Source organism: Hyla sarda, chromosome 8 (genome assembly GCF_029499605.1).
Source record: "Hyla sarda isolate aHylSar1 chromosome 8, aHylSar1.hap1, whole genome shotgun sequence".
Taxonomy (NCBI): Eukaryota; Metazoa; Chordata; class Amphibia; order Anura; family Hylidae; genus Hyla; species Hyla sarda.
Window position 1 is genome coordinate 123,927,468 of NC_079196.1, and position 17,176 is coordinate 123,944,643.

The window sequence follows — 17,176 nt, forward strand, 5'->3', positions numbered from 1 at the left end:
TTTTAAGGTCTATCCATAGATTTTCAATTATGTTGAGGTCAGGAGATTGTGAAGGTCATGGCAAAACCTTCAGTTTACGTCTCTTGATGTAATCCCCCGTGGATTTCGAAGTGTGTTTAGGATCATTATCCATTTGTAGAAGCCATCCTCTCTTTAACTTCAGCTTTTTCACAGATGGCATCAAGTTAGCATCCAAAATTTGCTGAAATTTTATTGAATCCATTTTTCCTTCTACTCGGGAGATGTTCCCTGTGCCACTGGCTGCAATACAACCTCAAAGCATGATTGATCCACCGCCATGCTTAACAGTTGGACAGAGGTTCCTTTCATTAAATTCTGTTCCTCTTCTTCTCCAAATGTACCTTTGCTCATTCCGGCCAAAAAGTTCGATTTTAACCTCATCTGTCCACAGAACTTGTTTCCAAAATGCATCAGGCTTGTCTATATATTCATTTGCAAAGTTCAAACAGTGATTTTTGTGGTGAGGATGTAGAAGAGGTTTTCTTCTGATGACTCTTCCATGAAGACCATATTTGTACAAGTATCTCTTTATAGTGGAATAGTGTACCCCAACTCCAGTGTCTGCCAGATCGTTCTGGAGGGATTGTGCAGTCAAACATGGGTTTTGAATTGCTTTTCTCACATTCCTGAGAGCTGTTCTCTCTGATATTTTCCTTGGTCTTCCAGATCTTGCTTTAACTTCCACTGTTCCTGATGACTGCTATTTCTTAATTACATTCAGAACAGAGGATATTGACATCTGAAATCATTTTGCTATCTTCTTATAGCCTTCTCCAGCTTTGTGAGCATCAACTGTTTCAGATTTCTAGACAACTGCTTAGAAGAACCCATGGTGCTGATTGTTGAGGCAAGGTCAGATGAGTCTTGGCATTTAAAACCTTTGAGATTGACATCACCTGGTCTTCCCAGATGATGATTGAGAGCAATCCATGACACTGGCAGGTCTCAGCTTTGCAAAGGGGCAGTGCATGCTATAAATTCTGCAGGGTGGCCAAACTTTTGCAAAAGCCATTTTTTTTTGTCTTCTGTTATTTTGAAAGTGTAAATGATGGAAATAAAATCTAACTGTTGTTGACATATTATAAGAATGTCTAATCTGTAATTTGATGCCTTTTGGAGATTTTTCCATCTTTCCTTGGCTTCTTTATGCACATTAATGCAAATTTTTACCTGAGGTGCCCAAACTTTTGATCCCCAGTGTACTGTATTTTTCCAGAGGAAGGCAAAAAAAAAAAACAGTGCCCCACAAAAATTCCTTCACGACTCCATTATGGTAATCATAGTAGATCCCCGGATCAACATTATATCACCATAAATCTATTATCCATAGCTTTTTAAGGGGTACTACGGTGGAAAACTTTTTTTTTCATCAACTAGTTCCAGAAAGTTAAACAGATTTGTAAATTAAACAAAAAAATTGGTGCAGCTCACAACCAAAAATCTGAGGATAGTGTGATTAAGTACCGGAACCCACCGGCCAAAATTAATATAAAGGTAAAATATATACAAGATACTGGTTCCGCTCACCACCTATTAGGGAACATGCATCAGCTGAGCACGGACGTGCCGGTCCCGCCCTCAGCCAAGTACGAAATGTGAACAAAGAAGTCGTCCAGCTCCCAATATGCAATAAAAGAAGTATTCTTTATTGATCCAACAGATAGGATTGACACATAGAAGCAGAAGCGTCTGACGCGTTTCGCACAGAGCGTGCTTATTCGTGCTTATTAACACACAGTTTAAAATACAAGTAAGAAGGGTCACATGACCCGTTACATCATTGGTCCGATACAAGGCATTGCATAAAACCTGGACAGTGGAGGAGTGAATGATGGTCTCCATGTCTTAGTGGGTGGCTACCTGAGATCCATATCCATAGCTTTCCGTGTGTCTTCATATTCCAGTGTCCAAGTTGCTAAAATTATGAATCACCTCCTCAAGAACGTTTTTGATCTAGAAATATATAAAGCAATCGCACTGGGAGATTTATAGTATATTGCATATTAATTTTACTTTGAGTGTTGCTGAGGGTAACCACCCAAAAACTTCAGAGACGACCTTCGCTTCTCCACTTTACAGAATATGTAAATTCTTCCTGATTTATCTAAAAGGTAAATAAATAAAGAGATTACAGGACTGTTAGAATACACATAATGAACAATATGAGCCATATTGGACAATGGGAACAGGGATATATAAAATAACATATTCATAATTGTATACTCTGAGAAATGAAAAGGAGATAACAATTTTTTCAAGATAAATGAATAGTTTAATATCCTATAGAGGCTACGAACACGTAACAACTAAGTCTAGCCTCTTATTAAGTCCCTTTGGCTGTCTGGTTTCCAATAGGAACATCCAATATGTTTCCCTATTGTACAGTTTTCTTGTGAGGTCTCCACCCCTAGGGCCTAACCGGACCTTCTCCATGCCTGCAACTCTCAAATGTTTGGGGTCCCCGGCATGGTTGTCCCTGAAATGCCTAGTTAACATAGATACACCAACCGAATTATTATCTATGTCTGAGACATGCTTCCTAAACCTGGTCTTTAGGGAGTTAGATGTACAACCCACATATTGAACACAGCATGCCAAACAGGTAGCCACATACACCACATATTTGGAATTACAATTTATGTAATCTTTTATTTTGTGGGTGGCTCCCGTATGGCATGAGGTGACTTCTTTGGACACTTGCATATATCCACAGGTAAGGTATCTGTTGTGGCCACACCTCCAATTTCCAGCTTCATGTAACCAAGTACGGTTTAATGTGGGCGTACTTTGAAAAAGACTGGGAGATATAGTGGATCCTATCTTTGGTCCTCTTTTAGACACTGTAGATATGCCCCCTGCAACAATTTCTCTCAAGATGTTATCTGTTTCAAGTATTGGTATGTATTTTAAGATGATTTGTCTGATTTTATTGAATTGTACACTATATGGTGTGACAAGGAACAGTTTTTTGTTCCTTTTTATATTTGCCTTTCCTCTTTTAATTTTCTCTTTGTTGGTCATGATAACTGAATCTGCACTACTGCTTGCATTTATTTGTAAGGTGGGTGGGTCCGTTGGTTGGTTAATCTGCCTTCTTGAGTACCTTAATAGGTCCTCCCTGTCTATAGCATCCACTTTGACCCTAGCTGTTTTTAGTACTGCTTCTGAATACCCCCTGTTTTTAAACCTACATGTTAGCTCTTCAGTTGCAGTGTGCAGTGCAATCGGATTGGTACAATTTCTTTTGATGCGGCACATCTCACCAAAGGGTATGTTATTTAGCACATGTTTAGGATGGCATGATGTAGCCATCAACACAGAGTTGGTGGCCGTCTCTTTCCTGTAAGGAAAGATGTCGATAACCTGTGCATTGCCTGAAACCCTAATGTCTAGGAAATTGACCTCTGTTCCTCCAAAGTGATAGGTAAAGCCCAAATTCAGGTTGTTGTTAGTGATGTACTTGATGAAATTCTGGAAACGGTTTTCTGTGCTTTCCCATATAATCAGAAGATCGTCGATAAATCGACCGATCCACTTGATGTCCTCCTTAAAGGGGTTGTCCGCATTAAAAACATACATTTGTTCCCAATGGAACATGTATATATTGGGGAACGAGGGCGAGTTTTTGGCCCCCATCGATGCTCCCCTGGTCTGAAGGAAGAACTCATTATCAAACATGAAAAAATTATGTTGCAAAAGAAAATCCGTGGCTATAACGAGGAATTCCTTCAGACCAGGGGAGTAGTTACTAAATCTGTCCAAATGTATTGACAGAGCTTCTAAACCCTTATCACGTGGAATTGAAGGATACAATCCTATAACATCACAAGTTACCCATGAATATGAGCTTTCCCATTTGATTTTACTGAGGATATTGATAGTATGTTTCGTGTCTTGTAGGAAGGTTGGTGTGATGGTAGTCAATGGTTGTAAATGATGGTCCACCCACTCCCCCAATCGCTCCACAAGGGATCCAATGCCAGCCACAATGGGCCTGAGGGGAGGTGGAAAGAGCCCCTTGTGGAGTTTGGGGAGTGAGTGGAACACCGGGATGACTGGACTGGTAACAAATAAAGATTCCTCCAGCTTTTTGTCTATGGCCCCTAGTTCTACTCCCTCTTTTAGTACCTTCTTGAGAGCATCTTGAAAGGCTCTGGTGGGATCTCCTTTCAATTTGCAGTATGTGTTCCTGTCTGCCAATATATCATTATTTAGGGTCTTATATAATCCCGAATCTAGGACTGTAATGTTGCCCCCTTTGTCTGAGTTACGCACCACTATGTAAGGATTAGCCTCTAGTTCTTTCATGGCTATTTTTTCGCTTCTGTCCAGGTTGCTGTAACCCCTAGTAACTGATACCTTGTTATGCAATTCAACTAAATCTCTTTCCACCAACTCCTGAAATTTATCCAGGGCCTCCGAACGGGAGGCCACAGGATAAAACCCAGGGTTGGAGGAATAGAGAGGACGGATCGATGAATCATCAACACTGGCATTTTCTGAATATAAACAATTTAAATGTAGCATTACTGTTTGATCCGTAAAGTTGGTACAAATTGGTTCTACATGCCCTCTAGAATTAAACAATGTATCTGAGTCTCTCTCCGCATCAACACCCTCTAATTCAAAAAAAGTGTCGATGCAGAGTAAGACTTCTGGCCAGTTTGTTAACATCTAGCAAAGTGTTAAATAGGTTAAAGTTACATGTGGGGACAAAATTCAGTCCTTTGCTGAGGAGGTTAATTTGAGCCTGGGATAAGATACACGCAGACAGGTTTACAACCGGGCTCACCTGGGAGTTAGAAGAGACCTCAGGGGATAACGCTTGTTTCCTATGGCGACGGCCTGCTCGTCTGTAGTTACGGTTTTTCTTTTTGGTGCGGCCGTCCAGTTTTTTGACATCGGTGTCTCCCGAGGTGGGGCTTGTGGTGTTGTCCCTCTTCTTGTGACGGGGTTCGGTTCCAATGGACTCCCCTGTTCATCCTCATGTGAAGTGTCGGCATCTGAGAAACTGACGCTTCTTGCTGCTTTAGAGCGAGGCTGGCGTCTGCGTCTGGACTTAGAGCTCTGTGCGAAACGCGTCAGACGCTTCTGCTTCTATGTGTCAATCCTATCTGTTGGATCAATAAAGAATACTTCTTTTATTGCATATTGGGAGCTGGACGACTTCTTTGTTCACATTTCGTACTTGGCTGAGGGCGGGACCGGCACGTCCGTGCTCAGCTGATGCATGTTCCCTAATAGGTGGTGAGCGGAACCAGTATCATGTATATATTTTACCTTGATATTAATTTTGGCCGGTGGGTTCCGGTACTTAATCACACTATCCTCAGATTTTTGGTTGTGAGCTGCACCAATTTTTTTGTTTAATTTACAAATCTGTTTAACTTTCTGGAACTAGTTGATGAAAAAAAAAGTTTTCCACCATAGTACCCCTTAAAAAGCTATGGATAATAGATTTATGGTGATATAATGTTGATCCGGGGATCTACTATGATTACCATAAAGGAGTCGTGAAGGAATTTTTATGGGGCACTGTTTTTTTTTTTTTTTTGCCTTCCTCTGGAAAAACACAGTACACTGGGGATCAAAAGTTTGGGCACCTCAGGTAAAAATTTGCATTAATGTGCATAAAGAAGCCAAGGAAAGATGGAAAAATCTCCAAAAGGCATCAAATTACAGATTAGACATTCTTATAATATGTCAACAACAGTTAGATTTTATTTCCATCATTTACACTTTCAAAATAACAGAAGACAAAAAAAAATGGCTTTTGCAAAAGTTTGGCCACCCTGCAGAATTTATAGCATGCACTGCCCCTTTGCAAAGTTGAGACCTGCCAGTGTCATGGATTGCTCTCAATCATCATCTGGGAAGACCAGGTGATGTCAATCTCAAAGGTTTTAAATGCCAAGACTCATCTGACCTTGCCTCAACAATCAGCACCATGGGTTCTTCTAAGCAGTTGTCTAGAAATCTGAAACAGTTGATGCTCACAAAGCTGGAGAAGGCTATAAGAAGATAGCAAAATGATTTCAGATGTCAATATCCTCTGTTCTGAATGTAATTAAGAAATAGCAGTCATCAGGAACAGTGGAAGTTAAAGCAAGATCTGGAAGACCAAGGAAAATATCAGAGAGAACAGCTCTCAGGATTGTGAGAAAAGCAATTCAAAACCCATGTTTGACTGCACAATCCCTCCAGAACGATCTGGCAGACACTGGAGTTGGGGTACACTATTCCACTATAAAGAGATACTTGTACAAATATGGTCTTCATGGAAGAGTCATCAGAAGAAAACCTCTTCTACATCCTCACCACAAAAATCACTGTTTGAACTTTGCAAATGAATATATAGACAAGCCTGATGCATTTTGGAAACAAGTTCTGTGGACAGATGAGGTTAAAATTGAACTTTTTGGCCGGAATGAGCAAAGGTACATTTGGAGAAGAAGAGGAACAGAATTTAATGAAAGGAACCTCTGTCCAACTGTTAAGCATGGCGGTGGATCAATCATGCTTTGAGGTTGTATTGCAGCCAGTGGCACAGGGAACATCTCCCGAGTAGAAGGAAAAATGGATTCAATAAAATTTCAGCAAATTTTGGATGCTAACTTGATGCCATCTGTGAAAAAGCTGAAGTTAAAGAGAGGATGGCTTCTACAAATGGATAATGATCCTAAACACACTTCGAAATCCACAGGGGATTACATCAAGAGACGTAAACTGAAGGTTTTGCCATGACCTTCACAATCTCCTGACCTCAACATAATTGAAAATCTATGGATAGACCTTAAAAGAGCAGTGCGTGACAGACAGCACAGAAATCTCAAAGAACTGGAAGACTTTTGTAAGGAAGAATTGGCAAAGATACCTCAAACAAGAAAGACTCTTGGCTGGCTACAAAAAACGTTTACAAGCTGTGATACTTGCCAAAGGGGGCAGTACAAGATATTAACTCTGCAGGGTGCCCAAACTTTTGCAGACACTATTTTTTTGTTTTCTGTTATTTTGAAAGTGTAAATGATGGAAATAAAATCTAACTTTTGTTGACATATTATAAGAATGTCTAATCTGTAATTTGATACCTTTTGGAGATTTTTCCATCATTCCTTAGCTTCTTTATGCACATTAATACAAATTTTTACTTGGGGTGTCCAAACTTTTGATCCCCACTGTAGGGTTTTAGGTTCCATTTGATGAAATGTACCTTTTTTTCAACCTTATAAACTATAAAAACAACAGGTGAACTTTGCTCATCACTTGTTTGCCCACCCAAACTTATGCCATACCCACGACTACCATGGGCATAATAATAATAATAGGATCCGGGGAATACCTGAGTCGATCCCACCTCCTGAGCTTGATGGTGTAATTGAGAAACTGTTCCTGGCTATACTTGCGGATTACACTATCTTTAGCATTGGACTGGACCATGTTCACAGGTCTCTAAGCTCGAAGCCACCTGACACTGCTCCCCCTTGAAAAAACTTCTGCAGGGTGCATTTTTATAAAGTCAAGGACCTTATTATGATTGCTGTCCAGGACAAGGATCTCTTTAAGTTAAAGAGCTCCCAAGTCACCCTCTTTCCAAACTTGTCTCTCCGCACCATAAGGCTTTGAAACCCCTTTTAGAACAACTTATTGATTGTTGGTATTGTGGCATTAAAATCGAACTCCGGAACGCCAACTTTTTAGTGCTGGCTTGGGCTGGGGCGGCTGTGTGGCTGTCAGGACTGTGCTGGACTACGACAGGAGTGTGCTTAGTGCTGACGCTGCTGTCATGTGACTAGAGGACAGAGCAATAGGGACTTGCGTGAATGTGCTGGCACAGTCAGAAGCGTAGTGCGGCAGGGCAGGGTGGAAGATCATAGTCTGTGCTTGAGACACAAAGAGTCAATCAGGACTCAAGCAGCAGCCGAAGGGCTTTGGCAGCCTCAGTTCAGTTCAGGCTCAGCTGGGGAGCAGGCATCTGACAAAGCAGCAAAAAAGAAATGGCCTCCCCCCCCCCCCCCCCCCCCCCCCCCCTGGGAAGAATATAAGTATTGGGTGTGCCCATAAGATCATAGGGAAAACCCCTTATTTGTATAGATAATTCAGTAGAGACAGTATGTTCATGAGGTATTCAGCAAGGGTTGAGCCCCCTTCGATCTCAGGCTCCTTAAGATGCAGATAGTAAGAATATGATGTGAGAGTTTGTAGTTAGTCTTAGTCTTGTTTATTTAATTTTTTTGGATTATGTTTGTAAAAACTTCAAATGTGAAATTCTCATTGTCAGACTATGCAGTGGTCCCTCGGATTGTCCTGGTGGAGGTCAATAGCTCATTCTGTTTTAAATAAATTTCCCAACTTACATATTTTATTTTGTCTAGAAGCAAACCAATCATCTAAGATCTGATGCTTGATTTTAAGCAGTGTAATTACAGAAAAACTGTCACCTGTTCACCCACACTTAACCGGATACACCGGGTTATAGTGTGGGTGAACAGGAGACCGGAGTGGGGTTTCTGACCTTTATACGTACCTGAAGTCTGGCACCCGGTCCCTCTGAAGTTTGGCCTCTTCCAGCGCTGAATTGCGTGCTGGAGGCGTGCCCGCCAGCTGGATTTGAATATTCATCACGAGTACAATTCAGTCCAATTCAGCTCTGTAAGAAGCCAAACTTCAGGTACGTATATAGGCCAGAATCCCTGCACTGTTCTCCTGTTCACCGACACCATATCCTGATGTATCGGGTTTAGAGTGAGTGAACTGGTGACAGTTTTTCTTTAAATAATGAACGAGACAGGAATATAAGCTTTATAAAAATTATAATTCAAAAAATGTATCTTGCACTGTTACTTTTAATATCTGTTTAAATAATTCCTTAGAGAGGTTCATATCATTGCAATTGCCCTTTGCAAAATCCTAACTTGCTTTGATTTTATTTTACAGATAAAGGCCAAATGTTGGCAGTTTTAAACATGTTAAAGGTCATTCTTTTCTCAGTTTGCTGTACAATAATCAGCATTATCCTTACTCACACAACCACAAAATCAGACGGCATAATTCCATAAATGCTCAAGGCAAAAAACAATGGTTCATACAAATTTTTAAGTTCTTATTTTTCTTGTCTATCAGAATATTTGTAGCATTATACTCTTAGAGAAAACAAGTATTGAGAAATATGTTTTAGAAAAGACACATTTGAAAAGACACAAGACTGAATTTTGTTCATATTTTTAACTTCCTTTATCCACTGCCATCAATATAAAAAAAACATAATTTAATGCACATTATTTTCACCCTGGAAGCCTGCCATACAATAATTTGGTGCATGGCTTTAACACCTGTTGTCTCATTGTTCGAAAATATAATAACTGTGAAAGATACAAAACATGCAGCAGGGACTGTGTGTAAGATTGCAGCAAGCTTCTGATGTGAAGGAGAGTCAAGGTCATGCATTTCAGGAAAGATCTATTCTTTTGTAGAGTTAGAAATATCCAAGGTAAATTGTCATTGTAGACCTTAATATATATTTAAGACTTTAAATTTTAATATATTCAATATGAGAAGATAAACTAGAATTGTATGGTCACCTAATAACTGCTGATGATTCTTTTAGGGCTTTGAATTGTCATTCACTTTTGCTAAATTTTGTTTAGAATTTTTAAGAAAATTTTTTAGTGTTTCAGTATTTTATTTATGATTATACCTTTTGACTGTTAACATTTTTAATTATGCATTATATCGTCATATAGTTTACATATCTGGCAGTTAAATGAATGTTTCCGATAAACATTGAATTTTGGAGAAGCTTTAAACTACAACTGTTATGAATTACTAAAGAGATTTTCTGCTAAGATTCCAATATATCACCTGAAAATACACAGTTCTTTTTTTATTTATTATGTACACATTTATACAACAGCTGTGTGGGATAATATGTCTGCTAATGCACGTTTGGGAAAAATATTAACTGACCACTAACTGCCTTAAGGTGAAAATGGATGTAATAGGGTAGATATAAATATTATATGTCAAGCAATCTAATTTGATGCTTCAGTGATTTCATTAGCAATTAGAATAGGAAATTAGCGTCCTACAAACACTGCTTATTAGTTGGAAATAGATTATTTTATAGAAACAGTTTCTAACTCATTAAAAGCAAACAGAGAGAAAATTTGGTTGATGGAACTAAAATATTAGGATATTAAAACCATTTTGACCAAATATGTATTAACGTCTTTAAGCTTTTTTAATAAAAAATGTCATGCTTTCGCACATTTTTTAAAAATTTGCTGCACAACATTCGGAAGAGCTGAGGGCAAATTTAACTATTTGGATGCTGTAATACACTACATGTTTGTAGTAGTAATGGAACTCGACAGCACCTTAAAAACCCCATGCCAACGGTGAAGTTTGGAGGTGTGAACATAATGGTATGGAGAGGCTTTTCAGCAAAAGGCGCTGGCAAACTTCACATATTTCAAGGAAGGGGAATGGGCAAATTCCTGGAGACATTCTTGACAAAAATCTGCTGGTATCTACCAGGATGATGAAGATAAAATGAGGGTGGGCACTTCAGCAAGACAATGATCCCAAACACACAGCCAAGGAAACTCTCAAATGGTTTCAGAGAAAGAAAATGAAATTTCTCCAGGGTGGGCCATTTATATGGATTCACCTTAATAAAATGGGAATGGTTGTGATATTAACTTCCTGTTTGTGGCACATTAGTATATGTGAGGGGGGAAACTTTTCAAGATGGGTGGTGACCATGGGGCCATTTTGAAGTCGGCCATTTTGAATAAAACTTTAGTTTTTTCCATAGAAAGAGGGTCATGTGACACATCAAACTTATTGGGAATTTCACAAGAAAAACAACGATGTGCTTGGTTTTAACATAGCTTTATTCTTTCATGAGTTATTTACTAGTTTCTGACCACTTATAAATGTGTTCAATGTGCTGCCCATTGTGTTGGATTGTCAATGCAACCCTCTTCTCCCACTCTTCACACACTGATAGCAACACCGCAGGAGAAATGCTAGCACAGGCTTCCAGTATCCGTAGTTTCAGGTGCTGCACATCTCGTATCTTCCCAGCATAGACAATTGCCTTCAGATCACCCCAAAGATAAAAGTCTAAGGGGGTCAGATCGGGAGACCTTGGGTGCCATTCAACTGGCCCACGATGACCAATCCACTTTCCAGGAAAGTGTTCATCAAGGAATGCTCGGACCTGGCATGTTCCCTGAGTTTTTCCAGCAAGATGGTGTACCACCACATTATGGGTGTCAGGTCCGATCATTCCTAGATGAACAGTTTCCTGGAAAGTGGATTGGTCGTCGTGGGCCAGTTGAACGGCCCCCAAGGTATCTCGATCTGACCCCCTTAGACTTTTATCTTTGGGGTCATCTGAAGGCAATTGTCTATGCTGTAAAGATACGAGATGTGCAGTACCTGAAACTACGGATTCTGGAAGCCTGTGCTAGCATTTCTCCTGCGGTGTTGCTATCAGTGTGTGAAGAGTGGGAGAAAAGGGTTGCATTGACAATCCAACACAATGGGCAGCACATTGAACACATTTTATAAGTGGTCAGAAACTTGTAAATAACTAATGAAAGAATAAAGTTACATTAAAACCAAGCACGTGATTGTTTTTCTTGTGAAATTCCCAATAAGTTTGATGTGTCACATGACCCTCTTCCTATTGAAAAAACTAAAGTCGGATTCAAAATGGCCAACTTCAAAATGGCCACCATGGTCACCACCCATCTTGAAAAGTCCCCCACCCCTCACATATACTAATGTGCCACAAATAGGAAGTTAATATCACCAACCATTCCCATTTTATTAAGGTGTATCCATATAAATGGCCCACCCTGTAGAGTGGCCGGGCAATCAACTATCTTAAATCCCACTGAAAATCTATGAAAAAACTAAAGATCATGAATCATCGAAGAAGCTCACAGAGCCTTAAAGATTTGAAGACTGTTTGTTTGAAACAATAGGCCAAAACCCAACCAGAGCAATGCCTTCAACTAGTTTCTTCAAACAGGAGGCATCTTGAAGCTGTCATTATCAAAAAAGACTTTTGTACAAAGTATTAAATAAATATCAGTAAGCGTGTTCGATACTTTTTCCCTGTGTCATTTGACATTATTACACATAACTTAATTTTTGATCTTATTTGTTTTGGTCTATTTGAGTGTATGGAATACTTGAGCTGCTACCAAAAACTGGTGAATATTTGATATTTCAATAGCACCTTTGGAAATATATTTAATGAGAAAAATGTTGCTGTGTTCAATATGTATTTACCCCACTGTATTTTAAAATAGTGTCTATTCCTCTGGGAACTATTCTACCTAAACTATGTAACTAAACTTAAACGGGCACTGTCAGATACAAAAACTTTTGATATGTTGTAAAGCATGAAAAACCAATAGGTTTTACAATGCTTTTATTAGAAAATTTTCTGTATTTCATACTGAAAAAGCCAGCCAAACAACTGCCCCCCTGCCTACTTGGACACATACTAGTACTGCTGTGTCTGAGAGAAGTTCAGACTATTAAGCTAAATTAAAAGTGTAATAAAAAAAATAAAGGTGCTAGACACATACAAATTTGATGTTTATGGTCAGGATTAGGTACTCAGTGATATATTTTAAAAAAAGATTTTTTTTTTTGCATCTGACGGGTACGCTTTAAGAAAGAAGTAAATTCTCCATTAATAGTGAGAACTAACCCTAACACTACTAAAAAGTATAATATGTTAAAGTAGCCATGTTATTGTAAGTATATATATATATATATATATATATATATATATATATATATATATATATATACCGTGTTTCTCCAAAACTAAGACCGGGTCTTATATTCATTTTAGTCCCAAAAAACACACTAGGGCTTATTTTCAGGGTAGGGCTTATTTATTTATGGGGGGCTGCAGGAATGTGGAGGATGGGAGGCTGTAGCAGTGTGGAGGATGCCCCACTCCCCCCCCCCCCATCTTCCACACTGCTACAGCCCCCCATGCTCCACACTCCTGCAGCCCCCCATCCTCCACACTCCTGCAGCCCCCCCATCCTCCACACTCCTGCAGCCCCCCCCATCCTCCACACTCCTGCAGCCCCCATCCTCCATTCTCCTGCAGCCCCCCATCCTCCACACTCCTGCAGCCCCCCCCATCCTCCACACTGCTACAGCCCCCCATCCTCCCCTTCCCCCGTCGTCCTCCACACTCCTACAGTGCCCCCCACCCCTCTGCCATAATAAACTACGGTACATTACACATTTCATCCCCAGCGGAGACCAGCACTTCCCCACCTTCGTCCGTACCGTCCGCAACTTGTACTGTACTTGTTCTGTACGGGATCTCCTTCTGTTGCCTGTTGCTTAGCAGCCAGGGGCAGAGCGTGACGTCGGCCTGCCCCGGCTCAACTACGGTAACTTGCCACGACCAGCTAAAGGAGGTGAGGAGGGGTGGGGCTTCTGGTCTGCAGGAATTACTGATAGCCGCGATCCAGATCTGGACCACGGTCTGCCAGTTGATTACCCCTGGCCTAGGACTTATTTTTGGGGTAGGGCTTATATTGCAGCCCACCCTGATAATCCTGCTAGGGCTTACTTTCGGGTAGGGTTTATTTTCGGGGAAACAGGGTATATATATTTTCATATTTTAACTAGTTTACAAAAAGATACATAAACAGTTCAAGAATTATGTTTTGAAAGGGTATCAACAAAGTTGTGCTAAGCATGTGATTAGCAAGATTTTAGGGAAGCCTGGGCCACCTGCCCCACCACTATGCATTAACACTGGCTCCCAAGTGCATTGTTTAACCAGCAACCTGGTTTTCATCTTTAAAGGAATACTCCCCTGGAATTTGTTTCTTTTTAAATCAACTGGTGGCAGAAAACTGATTTGAAAATTACTTCTATTTAAAAATCTTAATCCTTCCAGCACTTATCATCTTCTGTATGATCCACAGGAAGTTGTTGTTTTTTTCTTTTTGAATGTCCTTTCTTTCTGTCCAAAGTGCTCTTTGCTGACACCTCTGTTTATTTTAGGAACTGTCTGGAGCAGGATAGGTTTGCTATGGGGATTTGCTATTATTCTGGACAGTTCCTAAAATGGACTGAGAGCACTGTGGTCAAACAGAAAAGAAATTCAAGAAGAAAAGAACTCTGGAGCATACAGTAGCTAATAAGTACTGGAAGTTTTATTATTCCAGTGTTAAAGGGGAATTCCAGGAAAAAAAACTTTTTTTTTAATTTAATTTAATTTTTTTTTATATCAACTGGCTCCAGAAAGTTAAACAGATTTGTAAATGACTTCTATTAAAAAATCTTAATCCTTTAAGTAATTATCAGCTTCTGAAGTTGAGTTGTTGTTTTCTGTCTGCTTGCACAGAGTAGAAGAGGTCTGCTATGGGGATTTGCTTCTAAACTGGGTGGTTCCCGAGACACGCGTCATCAGCACTTAGACTGAAAATAACAACTCAACTTCAGCAGCTCATAAGTACTGAAAGGATTAAGATTTTTTTAATAGAAGTAATTTACAAATCTGTTTAACTTTCTGGATCCAGTTGATATATGAAAAAAAAGTTGTTTCCTGGATAACCCCTTTAAGATTTTTAAATAGAAGTAATTTACAAATCTGTTTAACTTTATGGCACCAGTTGATTAAAAAAATATATTTCTTTCCAGTGGAGTACCTTTAAGCCTTGTACAGGGATTTGAACTTCTCTGCAGATACCTACCAATGCGCTACATGCTCCCAGTTTAGATGGTGCGTGTCCTTTTGGGTCTTATGGGACAATCATCATTCGCACCCTCACTGCTTAATAATGCTCTATAATTAGCCTTTTGGTTGGTATGCTAAACTTTGGCTCATGTTATGTAATTTCTATGAAAAATACAGAAGATCTTCTTATGCTACAGTAGGTCTTTGTAACAGATGTATCTTTCTCTTAAAGGGAACTGCTCATTTGATTACATTTTGCAGGAAGACACAACAATTTGTCAAGCGTGTATCAGTCAGTTTTATTGGGATCCACCAAAATAGATCAGATTAAAACAGGTTAAAAAAAAATCCCCAGATCTTCCACATAGCTCACTTGCAAATAATGGCTAGTACATGATGTGTTAGTCACGATGCCGGCTGGCAGGTAGTGGATCCTCTGTGCCAGAGAGGGATGGCGAGGACCGCGCTAGTGGACCGGTTCTAAGCCACTACAGGTTTTCACCAGAGCCCGCCGCAAAGCGGGATGGTCTTGCTGCGGCGGTAGTGACCAGGTCGTATCCACTAGCAACGGCTCACCTCTCTGACTGCTGAAGATAGGCGAGGTACAAGGGAGTAGGCAGAAGCAAAGTCGGACGTAGCAGAAGGTCGGGGGCAGGCGGCAAGGTTCGTAGTCAGGGGAGATAGCAGAAGTTCTGGTACACAGGCTATAAACACACAAAACGCTTTCACTAGGCACAAGGGCAACAAGATCCGGCAAGGAAGTGCATGGGAGGAGGTTAGATATAGTCAGGGACCAGGTGGAAGCCAATTAAGCTAATTGGGCCAGGCACCAATCATTGGTGCACTGGCCCTTTAAATCTCAGGGAGCTGGCGCGCGCGCGCCCTAGAGAGCGGAGCCGCGCGCGCCAGCACATGACAGCAGGGGACGGGAACGGGTAAGTGACCTGGGATGCGATTCGCGAGCGGGCGCGTCCCGCTGTGCGAATCGCATCCCCAACGGCCATGACAGAGCAGCGCTCCCGGTCAGCGGGACTGACCGGGGAGCTGCAGGGAGAAAGACGCCGTGAGCGCTCCGGGGAGGAGCGGGGGCCCGGAGCGCTAGGCGTAACAGTACCCCCCCCCTTAGGTCTCCCCTTCTCTTTGTCCGGTAACTGCCTCCCCTGGGATGAGGACACCGGGAAAGGATGGAGGGATTCCTCAACGGCAGGCAGAACAGCAGGAGTAGGAATGGGGAGAGGGGGCAGAGGGCGAGACCTGGCACGGGGCAGTGTGACACCAGGACGAGGGCCATGAGGGGACACAGAGGCTTGCCTGATGGGACTGGGAGGGGGGGAGAGGCATTTCCTGTGGCAGGCAGAGTCCTTAATGACCTTAGGGGGACCGGATACAGGAGGAACCACAGGGTCACGGCAGGGAGTACTGGGAACCGGTTGAAGGCAGTCCTTGGAACAAGAGGGACCCCAACTCTTGATCTCCCCAGTGGACCAATCCAGGGTTGGGGAATGGTGTTGAAGCCAGGGTAGTCCAAGGAGAACTTCAGAAGTGCAATTAGGAAGGACAAAAAATACAATTTCCTCGTGATGAGGTCCGATGCACATTAGGAGGGGCTCCGTGCGGTAACGCACGGTGCAATCCAACCTGGCTCCGTTGACCGCGGAAATGTGGAGTGGCTTGACAAGACGGGTCACCGGGATGCGGAATTTATTCACTAAGGACTCCCGAATAAAATTCCCAGAAGCTCCAGAGTCCAGGCAGGCCACGGCTGAGAGGGGAGAGCTGGCTGAAGTAGAAATCCGAACAGGCACCGTGAGACGTGGAGAAGCCGACTTAGCATCAAGAGACGCCACACCCACGAGAGCTGGGTGCGAGCGTGCGTTTCCCAGACGTGGAGGACGGATTGGGCAATCCACCAAAAAATGTTCAGTACTGGCACAGTACAGACAAAGATTCTCTTCCTTACGGCGATTCCTCTCTTCCAGGGTCAGGCGAGACCGATCCACTTGCATGGCCTCCTCGGCGGGAGGCCTAGGCGCAGATTGCAGTGGAGACTGTGGGAGAGGTGTCCAGAGATCTAAGTCTTTTTCCTGGCGGAGCTCTTGATGCCTCTCAGAAAAACGCATGTCAATGCGAGTGGCTAGATGAATGAGTTCATGCAGGTTAGCAGGAGTCTCTCGTGCGGCCAGAACATCTTTAATGTTGCTGGATAGGCCTTTTTTAAAGGTCGCGCAGAGAGCCTCATTATTCCAGGATAGTTCAGAAGCAAGAGTACGGAATTGTATGGCGTACTCGCCAACGGAAGAATTACCCTGGACCAGGTTCAGCAGGGCAGTTTCAGCAGAAGAGGCTCGGGCAGGTTCCTCAAAGACACTTCGAATTTCCGAGAAGAAGGAGTGTACAGAGGCAGTGACGGGGTCATTGCGG

At 41.7% G+C, this 17,176-nt stretch overlaps 1 protein-coding gene across 1 annotated transcript in view; it reads right to left on the reverse strand.

Moving 5' to 3' along the window:
• Window positions 1–1,721: 1,721 nt before the first annotated feature.
• LOC130284250 (uncharacterized) overlaps window positions 1,722–17,176 on the reverse strand; it is a 67,435-nt gene continuing 51,980 nt past the window's right edge. The window contains exon 2 of the mRNA XM_056534423.1: window positions 1,722–5,135. Coding sequence (XP_056390398.1) covers window positions 2,311–4,695 — 2,385 coding nt within the window. The 5' untranslated portion in view covers window positions 4,696–5,135 and the 3' untranslated portion in view covers window positions 1,722–2,310. The remainder of the gene's footprint in view (window positions 5,136–17,176) is intronic.